Source organism: Giraffa tippelskirchi, chromosome 8 (assembly GCF_054371585.1).
Source record: "Giraffa tippelskirchi isolate mGirTip1 chromosome 8, T2T-mGirTip1v1.2.pri, whole genome shotgun sequence".
In the NCBI taxonomy this organism is placed as follows: Eukaryota; Metazoa; Chordata; class Mammalia; order Artiodactyla; family Giraffidae; genus Giraffa; species Giraffa tippelskirchi.
This window is the reverse complement of record NC_137282.1, coordinates 48729872-48747408: the sequence shown is the minus strand read 5'-3', so window position 1 is coordinate 48747408 and position 17537 is coordinate 48729872. Positions and strand designations below refer to the sequence as shown.

Sequence of the window (17537 nt, the reverse complement as noted above, 5' to 3'; positions counted from 1 at the left end):
CAAAGGTCGCTGAGGAGAAACACAGCTTTTAGAATCCTTCATACAGATGCTGGGTGAGCAGGGTGGGCTTTACACAGTCACAACCAACTTTACAAAGTCACAAACAGAAATCACACATTAAGGAGGCTGCTCGTGAAACTACTAACGCAGAGCCACTTAGGCTAGAAAACACACACACACACACACACACACACACACAAAATCAGCCTGCCGATGACACACACACACACACACACACACACAAAATCAGCCTGCCGATGACACACACACACACACACACACACACACACACACAATCAGCCTGCCGATGACTGAAAGGTAGTCTGGGACTGGGATTGGCTCAAACATTGTGGCTCAGATGGTAAAGATTCTCCTGCAATGGAGGATCCCTGGGTCAGGAAGATCCCCTGGAGAAGGAAATGGCAATCCACTCCAGTAATCTTGCCTGGAGAATTCCATGGACAGAGGAGCCTGGCAGGCTACAGTCCATGAGGTTGGCAAAGAGTCAAGCATGACTGAGCAACTATCACTCACTCTGGTTGGATGCTATTGAAGAAGTTCATCAAGACCAATCAAAATAAACATGCACCACTGGAGGGCTGCAAGGAGGTGGCATGGCTCTCTGGCATGGTGGGAACAAGGGAGACATGTACCCTGTTATGGCAGATGGCACCTTCCAGGTGGGAAATAAGTAGGTGGGCTGGGGTGCCTTTGCCAACATGCTCTTCACCACGTCATGGTACTCTTCATAGTGAAATATTATTCATCCAACAGGGAGTGTATTCTCTCACTGCAAACAACAATAGGATTCTGAAACTGAGGTTCCATATACTGAAGCACAGAAAGGAGAGAAAACCCAAAAGTCCAACACAATGAAAGAGCTAGAAATATGTGGCACTTCATCTTTCCCTTAGGATGGTTATCAGTTTTATGTGAAACTAATTTCCCCTATGGTGGCTCAAATAGTAAAGAATCTGCCTGCAATGCCGGAGACCCGGGTTCGATCTCTGGGTCAGGAAGATCTCCTGGAGAAGGGAATGGCAACCCACTCCAGTATTCTTGCCTGGAAAATTCCATGGACAGAAGAGACTCCCATGCCACAGTCCACAGGGTCGCAGAGTCGGACACAACTTAGCGACTGACACACAAGACTGAAAAAACTCACGGTTAAAAATAAAACATTCTAACATTCAGCTTTCACTTGGCACTAGGAATTTATTTCTGTGAAGGTAGATTTTGCTAAGTGGCAGTCAGCCACATTATTATTCATTTCTTTTAAATGTAAGTCAATTTAATATGAAAGCCCACCTTCACATTTAAAACACTTATTCTCTTAAAGGGCACTTTTAGCAACTGAATAGAAATCAGCTAAACACATTCAGGTGGCAGTAGAGACAGAGATTAGCATTTCAGACGCTCTTTTATTATGTTCTTTAAATCTTTAGGGACTTCTGCTCCGAGGAACAAGAGGATCTCAAGAAAATGGGTCTCACCAGGTTTCTCCAGGCAGATTGCAAAATACCAGCAAGTTCATGCTTGCATGAAACAAGCACACGATGTTCAACAAATGACCATTCAGTTCCCATAACTTCTCCCAGTTCCATCCTTGTGTACCAACCAGTTTACAATCCAACTTAGAAAGATGCTGATTCTTGTTCCCATTTCTTTAAAGGTTGGTATAAAGCACAGGGCAAGAAAAAGCCACAGAACTATAGCATATACTCTTCCAAAGGGAACTTCTTTGACATCACAAATTCAGACAAAAGAAACCCTCCCCTCACCATTTCCCAGAGCGACCTAATAAGACAAATGATTTTTTTTTCCTGTAAAAGATGAATTCCATAAATACATTGCATCACCAATGCCTTATCCACGTGGTTAAGTCTTTTGTTTTTACACAGCAACAGTAGTTCAGACTTGCATAGACAATCAAAATCAGTACTTACCCATTTGTTTAGAAACTAAACACTTCTGCTGCACAGGGAAGCCTGAGGAAAACAGCAAAAACCTGTTTTCCTCAGGCTTGAAAAATTCCCCCATACAAAAATTTCAGTACCGCGATCATCGTGAAACTTTTAAACCGTGCAAATAAAGAGAAAAACCCCTACCTTGGGTCTCTTTTGCCCCCTTCAGCTTTTGTCCACTGTAAACGGCTGCATCTTTAGCAGTCCAGGCTGCAAGCATCTGAGCCCACAGACACAAAAACGGGCTTTCTTCAGCTCGCTGCTGTTTGCAGTCTTTTATGTGGTGTCTTGGGCCCTGCTTGCTCAATTCCTGATTTTACTGAAAGAAGTCCAGCCTGGTGAGGCTGGGGCAGGAGGGCGACTGCCCAAGACACTTTCGACCGTAGAAGCAAACGAATCACCTTCTACGCGCCAACACGTGTGCGGAGACATTAGGAAGGTCCAAAGAGTCTGACTTTTCAAAGATGACTAATATTAAAAAGAAAAAAAAAAGTCCCAGGACAAAACGCCACAACTTAGTGGTGACCTTGGAAACTCCACCCTGAGAACAGCAGCCCTCCCTTGAGCCCCGCTTCATTTATGGCTATTTATCCTGGTCTTTGCATTTGGCTCCTGAATAGTTGCCATGACAACTCAGTAAACAGGATTCAAGTGACCACCGAGGGCTTTAGTGGGATTGTTTTGTTTAGGGAGAAGAATGGTAGCTTTAAGGCTTCCTCTACTAAAATTTCCTGAAAAGGTAGAGCTGTCTTTTTTTAGACTGTGTGTATGTGATGTTATCAAAAATCAGAGATGCAGGCGATGAGTGCCCTGGTTCCAGGAGAAGAGGCGACAGGAGGAGCAATCAGAAAGACAGAAAGAGTTCTGGAAGATTACTGTGTGCCAAGGGGGCTTTGTTCAGTATGGATGCAGAGCAAGCATCATCTCAAAAGGCTGTAAGACTAAGTGAATGTAGGGCGGAGTCAGTCTGATAATCCAGACAGTTCTAAAAAAAATCCTGGCTCCTGGGTTCTCCTTTGCTCGCTCTGTGTCTCCATTTTTTCACTTAGTCTCTCTTCAATAAAGCAGTGGCTCAGTGGTAAAGAACCCGCTTGCAATGCAGGAGACGTGGGTTCGATCCCTGGGTCAGGAGATCCCCTGGAGAAAGAAATGGCAACCCACTCCAGTATTCTTGCCTGGAGAATCCCATAGACAGAGGAGCCTGGGGGGCTACAGTCCATGAGGTAGCAAAAGAGTCAGATACAACTGAATGACTCAACAACTATAAAGCAATATCAGTCAGATTGTGCACCACAGAAACTTAATTCTCAATATTCATCACTTGGCCAGGCAATTGAAACTATCCTATTCTTATAAACCTGAAAAAATGCTCAGCAGGTTGTAAACAGATGATGAACATTTAATATTTTGACACATCACGATGGTACGTCTTTGTCAAAACTCAAACAATCTACAACACAGTGAACTTTAATGATAATTTTCGATTTCAATAATGGATCAATATTGGTTCACTAATGGTAACAAATGTACACTAATGTAAGAAGTGCCTAACGGGAAATTGTGTGTGTGTGTCTGTGTGTTGGAGGAGAGAGTAATACGGGAACTCTTTGTACTCTATGCTCAAATTTTCTGTAAATTTTAAAATATTCTAAAAAATAAGGTTTATTCATTCTTTAATTTATTTTTAATTGGAGGATGTTGGTGCTCAGTCATGTCCAACTCTTTGTGACCCCAGAGTCCACAGGCTCCTCTGTCCATGGGATTCTCCAGGCAAGAATACTGGAGTGGGTTGCTAGCTGCTTTTCCAAGGGATCTTTCTGAGCCAGGGATCAAACCCAGGTCTCCTGCATTGCAGGCAGATTCTTTACTATCTGAGCCACCAGGGAAGCCCCAAGTTTCAACTGGAGGATAACTGCCTTACAATACTGTGTCGGCTTCTGCCACACATCAGCATCAATCAGCCACAGGTATACATAAGTCCCCGCCCTCTTGGACCTCGCCCCACCCTCCCCATCCCACCCCTCTAGGTTGTCACAGAGCACCCCATTGAGCTCCCTGTGTTAAAGAGCAATTTCCTATCAGCTGTCTATTTTTTCTATCAGCTGTCTTCCCTGGTGGCTTAGACGGCAAAGTGTCTGCCTACAATGCAGGAGACCGGGGTCTGATCCCTGGGTCAGGAAGATCTCCTGGAAAAAGAAATGGCAACCTACAACAGTATTCTTGCCTGGAAAATCCCACTGACGGAGGAGCCTGTTAGGCTACAGTCCATGGGGTTGCAAAGAGTCGCACAACTGACTGAGCGACCTCACTTTCACAATGTATATGTATATGTTTCAATGTTACTCTCTCAACTCCTCCCACCCTCTCCTTCCCCTGCTGGGTCCGCAAACCTGTTCTCTATGTCTGTGTCTCTATTCCTGCCCTGCAAATAGGTTCATCAGTACCATCTTCCTTGATTCCATATATTTGGGTTAATATACAATATTTTGTTTTTTTCTTTCTGACATACTTCATTCTGTATAACAGGCTCTAGGTTCATCCATCTCACTACAACAGACTCAGATGTGTTCCTTTTGAAAACAAAAAGAAATTAAAATGTTCATCCATAACCATGTCAAAGGCTAAAAGGAAAAAAAAAAAAAAGGTTAAGAAGCTAGTTACAACAATCTTCTGAAAGTATGCTATTTAAAACCAAACTCAGAAAGGAGGAGGTCTGGACACAGCCTGAGATTTTCCTTGATTCAGTTTAGACTGGGGGTTAAACTTGTGAGGATGAAGGGAACATATTCTTCACCCTACACATGAAATGCAACTATGGACTATTTCACACACTGAAGTGTAGCTGTTTCATGTCCCTGTTACCTGATTTAATACCCACAGCTGCTCTTGTAAGTGAGGCTTCCCGGGTGGTTCAGACAGTCAAGAATCTGCCTGCAAAGTGGGAGACTAGGGTTCGATCCCTGGGTCAGGAAGATGCCCTGGAGAAGGGAATGGCAACCCACTCCAGTATTCCTGCCTGGAGGACAGAGGAGCCTGGCGGACTCAGCAGGCACCTTCATTACGCACACTTGGGAGAGAAGGCAACAACCCCACGGCCACATGACTGCTTGGTCATAAGAGGCTGGACGGACACCAGGCACGCACACCTTGGACTTCTATCAATTTCACTCCAGTGCTTTAGGGCCCCTGCACCTGGGCTGCTGTGCAATCGCCTTCCCACACAGGTGGGAACTCAGGGTTTCAGAACTCCCCAGATCGAGGGCATCTTGCACCCCGTGTCTCAGTGGCAGCGGAGCAGAGACACCTGTGCCCTTGGTGCGGCACATGAATGAATGACCTAGCCACCCAGGTTCCATGGGTGACCCGGGAGCACGCAGACGGCAGCTGGGGGCGTGTAGGGCAGTGGTAAGAGCAGCTGTGGGAAAACAGCTGCACTGAAAAGAACAGGAAAAGCAAAGACATCAAAGAGACAAGCAGAGTTAGGAATAAGGCGAAGCTCTATCAAACCCAGCTGTCCTCAAGAGCCTAGAGATACTGCAGTTTGATGTATGGACATGTGGCAGAAAATTCTAAGATAACATTTCTTGCAGGCGGCTGGTTACTGGACCAGGAAAAGTGTATACTTATTCAGAGCTTAAAATATTTGACATACTCATAGGAATAAATATTTGCCATTTTACTTTCATCTCGAGGGACTGGATAAAAATCAGCAAATGGAAGATAAAGAAGGGCAGATTTCATTCAGTAGGAGTGAAGACCTTTCCCATAAATAGTAAGGGCATAAAAAGAAAGAAAAGACAACAACCAGGTCCCTTTAGGTGTAAACAAAGAGTCAATTATCTGCTCCTGAGGATTAGTTTAGGAAGAGGGAGGCGGGTCCTTTGGTGTCTCATTTAAAGGGGACAAACAGATCATATTTCATCAATTCTTTATGCAAACATGTTCCCTTCTCCGTATGTGTGAACGTGTCCATGGCTTCCTGACATCTGAACACCATCATGATGAAACTCCATACCCGCATGTGCGTGGATTTCATCACAGCTTTTCACTGTCTGAAAATCACAGGCACTACTGGAACTACTTGCACTCAGTCCAGCTGGCCTTTAAATGTAGCCTAAATATTCCTCAATATTCCGCTTTCGAGTCATCAAGGAAACAGAAGGTCATTTTATCTGCAGAAAGGCCTGGAAACGGAGCGACAAGGTGTAACTCTTACCAGCAAAGCAAGGATCTGTGGTGGACGACGACCCCCGTTTCATACTTCTTGCAAAGCAAAAAGCGAGTGCCTGGAGGCAGGACAGCATGGTGCTCTGGCTAAGTGGCTTAGGAACAGTTTCTGCTTTCAGAGGGATGTATAAATACTGGTGCCTTTACAACCATGGGAATCTTTCAGTCAATAAAATACGGTAATAGATAATGTTTGAACTGGATGATGTATAAATCTACAAAGGGAAAAGTGAAAGTCTCTCAGTCGTGTCCGACTCTTTGCGACCGCATGGTTTATACAGTCCATGGAATTCTCCAGGCCAGAATACTGGAGTGGGTAGCCTTTCCCTTCTCCAGGGGATCTTCCCAACCCAGGGATTCCGTATTGCAGGCGGATTCTTTATCAGTTGAGCCACAAGGGAAGCCCAAATTCTAGAAAGTTCAATCAAAATGCTAAAATACAGCGTTTAACCTTTCAGGTTCAACTCTTGTTATCCAGCAGGTTTATACACCCAAACCTCCTTGCCAAATCCTGGCAGAGAACACATTCCCTAGGGGAATCCCACTTAGAGGTTTGAGTGTCTGTGTGTGAAGCAGCAAGCCCAACTCTCAGTATTTGTGAATGAGTCTCCAGTGCTGTGCTTGGCTCTTTCCAAGGGACTCCAGACCCTAGGGGTGGGGGACATTGCATCTGAGAAGGGGTCAGCTGGGAGAGAGAAAGATGGCATATTAACACAGAAAGGCTGGATCACAGTAAGGACATCACTCTAATACTGACCTACTGGTGTATCCCCAGGGTAACTTCTGACTACACAAATCAAAGATGATCCAGCAAAAAACAGACCAGAAATAAACTAGAATGGAACCTACAGCCATAAGGATTAAAGATGGTGCATGGGTCTATCTCTGGCAAAGTCAAGTATTCACACACCATGAGCATCATCATGGTGTCCTTTTATGAGCAAGTCGATTTAACGTTTACTGAGCACACGAGGGCCTGAATGTGGACTGAGCTACACGGCAGGGCACAAAGATGGAAGACGCAAGCCAGCAAAGTTGTGCATGGTCAAGATCTTCTGTGTTTATGGAATACCTTATTCAGAAAATAAGCCAGCCAGGGCTTCCCTGGTGGCTCAGATGGTAAAGAATCTGCCTGCAATACTTGGGTTCGATCCCTGGGTCAGGAGGATTCCCTGGAGAAAGGAATGACTACCCACTCCAGTATTCTTGCCTGGATAATTAATTCCATGGACGGAGGAGCCTGGTGGGCTACAGTCCAGAGTCAAACACAACTGAGCGACTAACTCACTTACTTACTCAGAAAATAGCACTGAGGAAGAGAAACCAAAGGCTAAAAAGAAATGTAAAGGATCATTGGAATAAACTCAGAAAGGCTCGTGAGAAAGAAGATGAGTAAAATGAGAGGGGAAAAGATCTAGAAAGAATAAGACAGGACCAAAAAGTCAAGGTAGGAAATGCACTATAAGAGTATCAGAACTTTCTAATATGTGGACTCTTAAAACAAACAATAAACCTCAGGAAAAACATAGCAGGCAGCACTCCCGGGGACCACACAAACATGAATCCCCAGGATTCATGAAGCCATTCATCAAATCTCGATGCCTCTGGAAACAAAAGGCTCTGGTTTCCGTAACGCCAACATGGCGCTCTCAGTTCGTGTGTGGTCCTGACTGTTGTCTTAAAGAGGCACCTGGGCCAGTGTCAACAGCGGCTGCATGAAGAGAGGGACACAGGTCAGCAGGACTCACTTAAGGGAAAAAACTGGCCTCCCCTGAAGTCTCTCGAAGACGACTTCGGTGTGAGACGGTTCGGCCGTCCCCACGTCTCGGAGCCTGGAGACGGTGCTTTAAGACAAGGTCACCACAGCCAGGCTGGCCCTGTCTGTCCAGCTTCACTGTCCTACTGGATGTTCCATGTTCCAGCAAACATGGCTATAGTCCAACTCACAGACCACAGGGCTTCCACCTGGTCCCTGGGCTCCCCTCAGCATGGATACCCCTCTTCCCTTAGAAAAAAGTGACTCCACACAGCCACCTCTGCTAGAAGCTTCCCCCCAGAGGCCCCAAGCATCAGGGCCATTCATCTGACCTATACCCTGCCTTTTTAGAGCAGACCTGATAGAATCTTTGAGGATACAGTTATGCAGGAGTAAAACTTAAAGATGACCCTGCAGGAATCAAAGATGCTTCTGCCTAGAACCCAAGAGCCCCTCACATCAAAAGACAGAAGGAAGAGTGAGGAAAGCCAGCCAGATCCTTTACATTTCTTTTTAGGCTTTGGTTTCTCTACCCCAGGGCTATTTTCTGTATAAGTGAGTGAGTGAGTTGCTCATGGTATCTGACTAGGCGACCCCATGCACTGCAGCCCACCAGGCTCCACCGTCCCGTGAATTCTCCAGGCGAGAACACGCCCTGACACTCCTGTAGCAAGTGGGGCTTGCACTTGGGGCTGGGAAGTGCAGAGAACCAGTTCTCACACCCGGGAAGGCTCTCCTGATAGTTATCCCTCTGTTCCCTTCTTTAATTCTGAACTGAGGAATGTTAATAACGGACTTTTCTGACTAAAAGTTATTTGCTAAAACAACAGGCAAGGAGAGAAGGCAGAGATTACAGGCCACAGGACACCCTTGGGGAGAAATTCTGAGGAGGCAAAGCATGTTTCCTCTGGTACCGAAATCTCTTGGGATTGGTCCGGACACTTCTGACCAGAAACTACCACAGCCTAAGCAAATCACAAAGGTCCATATAGTCAAAGCTATGGTTTTTCCAATAGTCTTGTATGGATGTGAGTGTTGGACCATAAAGAAAGCTGAGCGCCGAAGAATTGAGGCTTTTGAACTGTGGCATTGGAGAAGACTCTTGAGAGGCCCTTGAAGTGCAACGAGATCAAAACCAGTCAATCCTAAAGGAAATCAGTCCTGAATATTGACTGGAAGGACCGATGCTGAAGCTGAAACTCTAATCCTTTGGTCACCTGATGCGAAGAACTGACTCACTGGAAAAGATCCTGATGCTGGGAAAGACTGATGGCAGGAGGAGAAGGGGACGATAGAGGATGAGACGGTTGGATGGCATCACCGACTCAGTGGGCATGATCAAGCTCCAGGAGATGGTGAAGGACAGGGAAGCCTAGCGTGCTGCAGTCCATGGGGTCCCAAAGAGTCAGACATGACTGAGTGACTGAACAACAACAATAAGCAAATCACAATAGGAAAAAACTACACGGTCACATCACCAATTGAAAACCGTCTGATGGAGAAGTCTGCCCTCCGTAAACTGAAGATTCTAAGCTGACGGGAGGACGGCACTCCCGAGTATCTTCTGAGGCAAACAGCCAGCTGCAGACCAGCCCCTACCAAGAAGTAGGCCTTTATTTTCTTCATAACTTCGTGCCAGGAGGACTTGCCAGCGATGCTAGTGAAGTGTCTTCTATGCAATACCCAAGATTAGCTCCAAATCGTTCACAAAAAAAGCCCACAGACTATTATAGCTGAACTGACATAACTATTTCAGCATGCCAGTTATAGTAAAAGCTTAGATCAGCTTTTCAAAGCAAAACATGGACCTCCCGGGTGGCTCGGTGGTAAAGAATCTGCTTGCAGTGCAGGTGATGCAGGTTCAATACCTGGGTCGGGAAGATCCCATGCAGGAGGAAATGGCAATCCATTCCAGCATTCTTGCCTGGGAAATCCCATGGACAGAGGACCCTGGCGGGCTACAGTCCATGGAGTTGCAAAGAGGCGGATGCGACTGAACACAGACACACAGGACTTTTTTACACCACTTTTTCAAAGTAAAACATAAAAATCCCCAATAATGAAAACCCATAATACTCCCCAAAGAGGATTTCTAGATGCTTCAGGCCAAGTCTCCATCCTGAGGGTCACACTCCTGCCAAGGCAAGGACGCAGCCTGTAACACAGGCCTGGGGCGCATGAGCCGTGTGTGCACACTTGCCAGGCCACCACGGGAGCCTTGGATGTGTTGCACAGGTCCCTAAAACCATCAAGCAGCTCCCCCACTTTTCCTGAGGCCACAGACTTGACAGCCATTGTTCTTATCCCCTTTCGGGTCATAGAATTGCCAAAGGAATCTCTAGAAGCTGCCAAAACCCTTGATCTCTGTTCCTGAATCATGTACAAAACACCTCCGTATACATACATTTAAATTCAGCCCCAGGATTTCTCTGGTGGCCCAGTGGTTAGGACTCCACGCTTCCACTGCAGGAAGCACAGGTGCCCACCCTGGTCAGGGAACGAAGATCCCTCATGCCACGTGATATGGCCAAAAGTAATACATCCTTTCAAGGCCCCCCGATGAAGGTCTGGCTTGAGAAAGGTATGAGATGAAGCCTGGAAATACACACTCCCCAGGTCTGGGCAAAGACAAGCAACATTCTCCCGGAGACATCTCTAGAAGCGTTCATCTCTGGACAAAAGTCGTAAGAAACTACAAACGCAAGTTGTTCACATACATTTCCTATATCATCACCAGGAACACTCCAATATTTCCAATGGGGCCAAACAAATGCTAAGCGAGTCATAATTTACCCTTCCCATAGCCTAATTAGCCCCTTTATATTTGGTATCACACCTACATCTTAGGCCTCAAACAAGTCAGTTCTCCTGTCTGACTTGCTGGGTGCCTTTAAAATGGTACTGATATGTCATTTCAAAGTCTTTGACAGTCCATCTCCCGATGGGTTATTAATTAGTGCCTGCCATCGGTCAGGAGGTGAGAAGGGCTGTGAGCCGAGAGAAACAGAACCGGAGGTTGGATTGGCTCTTTTTTTTTTTTTAATGCAAACACTAAAGCAATTAGACACAACCAAATCCCAGTAAGGAAAAATAAACATCAAAAAGAGGCAGTTTCTTCAACATTCTGAATGAAGTGCTTTCAAGCAGGCCTAATTTCACAAGTGATAACAATTTAAAGAAAAAAAACTAACTCCATGCCATCCAAGAAGGAACACAAAAACACAGAGGACTAAGTTTTTAAAATTAAAATTTCTATCCTTACAAATAAGGCCTGGCAAGGCCGGTCCCCCTCATTTTACTGAATCTAAGATGCCAACGGCTGTAAAACTGCACAATTACTACATCACTAAGAAGAGAGAAAAAGTTCCCAATTAAACTATGGTTTGCCAAAAAAGCTGTACACTGTATCTCAATATCCATGGCCTTAAATTTGGGACAAAGATACATGTTCAAATTAAGGTATTATTGGGACTTCCCTGGTGGTCCAGCGGGTAAGACTCTGCTCCTGCTGCAGGGGGCCAGGGTTCAATCCCTGGTTGGGTAACTGGATCCCTGCACACTTGCCTCAATGAATATCCTGTGAGCTGCAACTAAGACGAAGAAAAGGCAAACAACTATTTTTTAAAAGATAGATAAAAAACCAAATTATGGCATTATTGTTATCCTTGCTGTAAAAAGAGGAAAGAAACACTGGCAGAGGTTAATAGCTCCTGTGAGTGTAGACCCAAATGCAAAGCCCCTCTATCCATCATGTAGATACTGCCCATTAGGGTTTTAGAAAGTGTGAAAGAGAAAGGGATTTTTTCCCACTGAATGTTACATTAATGTCATATCCATTTCCAACCATCTATAATGAAAGAACTTTGGAGAAACCAAATCAGCAAGCAGCCATGCCAGAAAGCAGTGGCCTTAAATAAGATAGTCTCAGGGGAGAACTGTTGTAAATCTTACCTTCTGCATGTTTGGCTTGATACAGCGGACAAAGAAAGGATTAGAGGCACTTAGCGTTGCCATTAAGGAATGCAGGGAGTCCTATGAGAAAGAAAAAAGTATATGCTGATTTAGTCTCTTTTTATGTCTTTAAACTTCTCAGCACCCTAGGCACTCATCAAAAACAAGAAAAAGAAAACAAACCTGAGGAATAATAGTGATTTTATTTTTAATCATGTCACTCTAATAAAAATATTATAGTTGTCATAGAAACTATTTCACATAGGCAAAACTCATTTGTTACTTCTTTGATATATACTGGAGTGGGTAGCCAGTCCCTTCTCCAGGAGATCTTACTGACCCAGGGATCAAACCTGGGTCTCCTGCACTGCAGGCAGATTCTTTACCATCTGAGCCACCAGGAAATCCCCTTTGATTTTTAATCATGTCATTCTAATAAAATAAAGGTATTATAATTATCATAGAAATTATTCCACACATGCAAACATTTATTACTTCTTTGATATAGTACCATTAAAAAATACTATTCTGTTAACCAGCAAAAAAAATTTAAAAAAAATAAAAAGCACTCTGGGATATTTCAATGTTTATACAGAAAACCTAAAAAGTATCAACTCTCCTTTGGAGTTGTTCCTCTTAATTAATTATTTCCATAGAAATAACAGCTTTCACATGTATCTCACTGGTCTTTGAACCACGATTTTTCAATCACAAGGCAGATCAATCTCCTGTAATACTGCTATCTTTTCTTTAAAAAATTTTTTTTTTTAATTGTGAAGCATTTTTAACATTTACCAAAGCAGAGAGAGCATGTAAGGAGTACCTGTCATCAGCTTCAACTCCTGGCTAATCTCATCTCATCTGATCCTTGCCCTGTACACACCACACCCACTTCTAGCAGAAAGGCAAATCCCAGACATTGTGCTATTTCATCCTTTAATATTTCAGTATGTATTACCAAAGGCTAAATACTTTAAAACATACAGAGGTAATCACAATATCATTCCTGAAAAGAATTAACACAAATTCCTCACTATCAAGATGAAAAGGTATGAGTTCAAGATTCATTTTTAAATACTCAACTGTCTCAAATTTCATAATTTTTAAATGGTTTATCCTTTGAAATTAGAATCCAAATAATTAGGTCCATGTAGTGCAGTTGGTCGATATGTCTCTTCAGTCTATTTTAATCCGTTGGTTTTCCCTCAGTCTCTATTTGGGTTTCTTTCTTCTTGTAATTTTGCTGTTGAATAAACTGGGTTGTCCACTACATTGACTAGTTACTTCTGTGCTCAGAAAGCTTTAGGATTTCTCACAGATGACGGCACGTCCTGTAATTCATGGCCCCTCATACTCTGGTACCCATTTATCATCATACAAGGAGTCCAGTCCTCTGGGAACAGGACTCATTCCTGACTTGGGACCCTGCCTCCTGCCTTTGTCTCTGCCTAGAAGCCCTGCCCATGTCTCTACCACTGCCTGATTCCTAGTCCAATTTAAGTCCCCAACATCTGCAAAGTCTTCCAAGACAACTCCAGGCAACACTGACTTAGAAAAAGACGATGTAATGACCCCACTGGATGAATAAGAGCCTAGGGTTTAGAGTCAGATAGGCTCAAGTTCCATTCAGATCCTAGCTTCAGTCCTCAGAGGGACTGAGCAAGCCTCCATTTCTCTAAACCTCAGCCTCTTCATCTGTAAAGTGGGGACAATAATACATACTTCTAAGATGATGGGCCAAGTGAACAAGACAGCATATGTAAAGCGATTAGCCCCATGACTGTAACATAAGGGTATATAATAAATGGCAACGGTAATTATTAAGCTATTATTAAATTACATTCTTTCAGGCTCACATCTGCCAGCACTGTCAGCAATGGGACTGTGGGTCAAACTGATCCCCAAACACATCGAACAACAAACCTCACACAGCACCCCTCAACCCCACGGCATCAAACTCTGAGTAACTACATGAAAGAGAGCCTCCCAGAGGGCAAATTTAATATAGGTCTGATGACTGATGTGGCCTCCATTCCCCCTCATGTAAGGATTTGGGGGTAAAACAGGACAATTAAATTAGAGAAATGGCCTTCTTGTGCTCTGCCTCTAAACTCTCTAAAGGACTTACATATTGATGATGCAAATAAGAGCACGCCTTATTTTCCCTGAATTCTGGACATCTGGACAAGGTAACTGACACTGATCTTATTTAACCATGCACTTGGTTACTCTTCCTAGTTATGATACTATAAATCTACCAAGGAAAATTTTTAAAAAATCCAGACACAGGAAGAAATATACTTTATATGCATCTGAGCCTTTAAATACAAATCAGAGCAATCCCAAGTAACCAAACAGTCCTTAAGAAGAATGACTATTTCATAAACTTAGAGTAAGTAGTTATTTATCTTTAATAAGACAAAAAAAACTCGAGTATTTTTTTTCATCTGGCTCAGGGGGAAAAAAAAGTATATTTTTCTTCCAAAAGTCCTGTTTTAAAAGGATGATAGAAAACAAGTAAACCCTTTCATAGACCTCATAGAGACTCATTTCAATTTTCAGTTCTCAAAGTCACAATAAAGATGGCTCCATCCGGGCCAGCAGCAGAGACTAACCTTGAACTGCGAGCTGACCGTGGGCCGCCGATGTTTGCTTCCGCATTTCAAGGTATCCTGGTTATTGCGGCTGGAAACGTGTTCGAAGAGGTCGTAGATGAAGTCGAATCTGTGTGAGCAGAGAGAAGGGGGCCATGAGAGGTGCACACCCAATTATTAGGTGCTCAATCACTGTAATTATAACGCAGGTTCCCACTGAAAATAACACACCAAGGCCTGCAAGAGCTCAGACAGCGTTCCAAGATTTCACACCCACCACCCCCCAGGAGCTTTAGGCACTGAAAGCAGATGTGGCCGCTTCGGAGAGCTGGAGTCTTGCCGGGGAGAAGAGGACAGGTGAAAATTGCCCAGGTGACCAGCCACTCCAGAGCTGAGCTTCGCAGCCCTGTGGAAGGGAAGCGTTTGTCTTGTGCAACTCGGTGGTGGTGAAGATGCAGCCAGTTAACAGGTGGAAGGGCACTAGGCTGGAGTGAGACCGACTTGGGTTCAATCCTGCCGTCCCCTCTTCCTAACTGTGTGACTCAGACATGATGCTGGTCTCTCTCCAGGCCTGTTTTCTCATCTGGAAATGGGAGTCATTTTAGGATGTATCCTAGGAAGCTGGGGTAAGGATGAAATGAGGAAATGGAGGCAAAAGGCTGAGTGTGACGCCTGGCTCATCCTAAGGGTTGATGTTCATTGTTATTATTATTAAAAAGTTCTAGAAAATATATTGCCACTACTGACAAAGTAAAAGACTTCTCAGGAGCTTTTTTTTTTTTCTTTTGGCTGCACTAGGTCTTTGTTGCCATGAGGTCTTTTCTCTAGTTGCAGCGAGCAGGGGCTCCTCTCCAGTTACTGTGTGTGGGCCTCTCACTGCAGTGGCTTCTCTTGTGGACCACAGGCTCTAGGACACAAGGGCATCAGTAGTTGCTGCTTGTTGGCTCTGGAGCATGCAAGCTTCAGTAGTTGTGTCTAAAGGGTTCTAGAGCAGGGCTCAATTGCTCCAAGGCAGGTGGGATCTTTCTAGACCAGGGATTGAACCTGCGTCCCCAGTACTGGCAGGCAGATTCTTATCCACTGCGCCACTAGGGAAGTCCTCAGGATCTTTTTGATCTTCCTTGAATGGAAGATGTTCTAGGCTATAAAAACCAGGGGTCAGGGGTGTAGGGGGGAATGGCTTTGTTAGAACCAGGAGAGAGACCGTCTGGCTTTCGCACCCCTAAGGGGACAATGCCAGTGCATCCCTCATAGCTTCTCATTCTGTTCAACTCTTTCTCACTTTCATCCTAGGGTGATGTTTTGTTCTGGCTCTTTGAAGTTCTCTGTACTTTGAGCGCTTTGGAGAAAAGCTTTGGGTTCCATTAAAATGTCCCACTGGATGAAGAAATAGCAACCCACTCCAATGTTCTTGCCTGGGAAATCTCACGGACAGAGGAGCCTGGTGGGCTATAGTCCATGGGGTCGCGAAGAGTTGGACGTGACTGAAGACACAGAGCGCAAAATGTCACAGATGCCAAAGGCAAAAGAGAGCAGAGAAGCAAAGAGACCAAGCCCCTCCACCTGCAGAGAGAAACCTGGGCTAAAACAACGCTCTTGCCTCCGATTCCACTTAACGTTATGACAGCGGCAACCAGTGGAAGACCACCTTGCTGGCCCCCAGGCCTCGGCCCTTTTCACAACCAAACGTTCCATTTAACCTCAAGACCCCGCTTTTACTTAAATGGATCGACTTAAATCTGCTTTGAGAGAGAGGTAATCTGCTATGATTAAAACATCGCCATTGTTACAGGTCTGAAAACTCACCTAAAAATAAAGCCGACAAGGTTGTAATTAAGGAATCTTCATAGAGGAGTGTTAAGACAAATTGAAAGATCAACCACTTCTCTCCTGGGCTTCTAAGCTGACACTTAAGATGGGTTCTCTTCACCCCAGTTCACAGCTACTTAAGCGACAGGGTGGCCCGCTGGGACTTTCATTTCCAAAAGTATCACAGCTTTTTAGTGATTGTGCTACTTTCCTTCCTTAGATATTGAAAATTTGTGTTCGAGATTCACACTGGATCTAAGACACATATTGATGACTTTAAGGGCTGTTTTCCCCTCTTTCTCTCTCACAAAGCCTCCCCAAAGCAGGAAGCCTCCTGGTTTAATATATACAAACAAATGAATTTATCATCAAAACTTTTCAGTGTATTTTCCTTAACTACTGATTTAATGGTATGAATTTATAATTCATGAATGAATAAATGAATAGGTAATTAATTCAGAAATTTAGCTGAATTAATACTTGTTTATTTCTCTTGATGACCCTTACACTAACTAGAGACATGAGATCCTACAAGACCCGAGGCTGACATCAATTTAACACATAGCTCTAAGCTTGCTATGAAGAAACTAGGTCATGCTGGTTAAAATCTTCGATTCTTGAACCAAGCAGAACAGATTAAATCTAGTTGAAGAATCCTGGGCAAGTCACTTAACCACGCCACGCTTAATCGCCTCACCTGCATAACAGGGTGAATAAAAGTATCTAATTTATGGGTTGGCTGTTCCAATGCCACCTCATTAAATGGTAGCCACTATCACTAGGGCCGTTTATATATCTCTCAGGTCACTTTATTGATCCAATATCGCCCAGGGAAGAACACACTACCATCAAGTTGCCCCCATATTAATTTCTTCTATGTTCGTGCATTAAAAGCATCTACACAGACATCACTCTGACATCTCAGGAAGAGACCGACGTACCGGCTTTCTCTCAGAAGGTTGAGAAGATCATCCCTGAAGGTATCCCTGTTCTTCTCCAAGATGCCCCGCACGTCATACTGAACCTGGTTTGCAACAACAAATGAGAAAAGGAAGAACTGGTCAAAAGAATCATTTCAGGTCATAAGCATCCCCTTTAAAAGCTGGACCCATGAGAAGATTTTCGTTCAGTATTATGATTGGCTTCTGAAATTACTATTCTCTAAATACCAAATGGGCAAATATCAGCTGGGATCTTGATTAAGAAGTTACCTGTATAAGGGTGTGGGGAAAAGGG

The 17537-nt window shown here is 44.2% G+C and overlaps 1 protein-coding gene across 10 annotated transcripts in view; it reads right to left on the bottom strand.

Annotated features, from left to right (window-relative positions):
* The window catches only part of MYO10 (myosin X), a 255150-nt gene that overhangs the window by 73662 nt on the left and 163951 nt on the right, over positions 1-17537 (bottom strand). For all 10 annotated transcript variants that reach the window (XM_081519314.1, XM_081519315.1, XM_081519313.1 and 7 more), the window contains 3 exons: positions 17243-17325; positions 14514-14622; positions 11899-11979 (listed from right to left, as the gene is read on the bottom strand). In XM_081519314.1, the coding sequence (XP_081375440.1) occupies positions 11899-11979; positions 14514-14622; positions 17243-17325 (273 nt within the window). The remainder of the gene's footprint in view (positions 1-11898; positions 11980-14513; positions 14623-17242; positions 17326-17537) is intronic.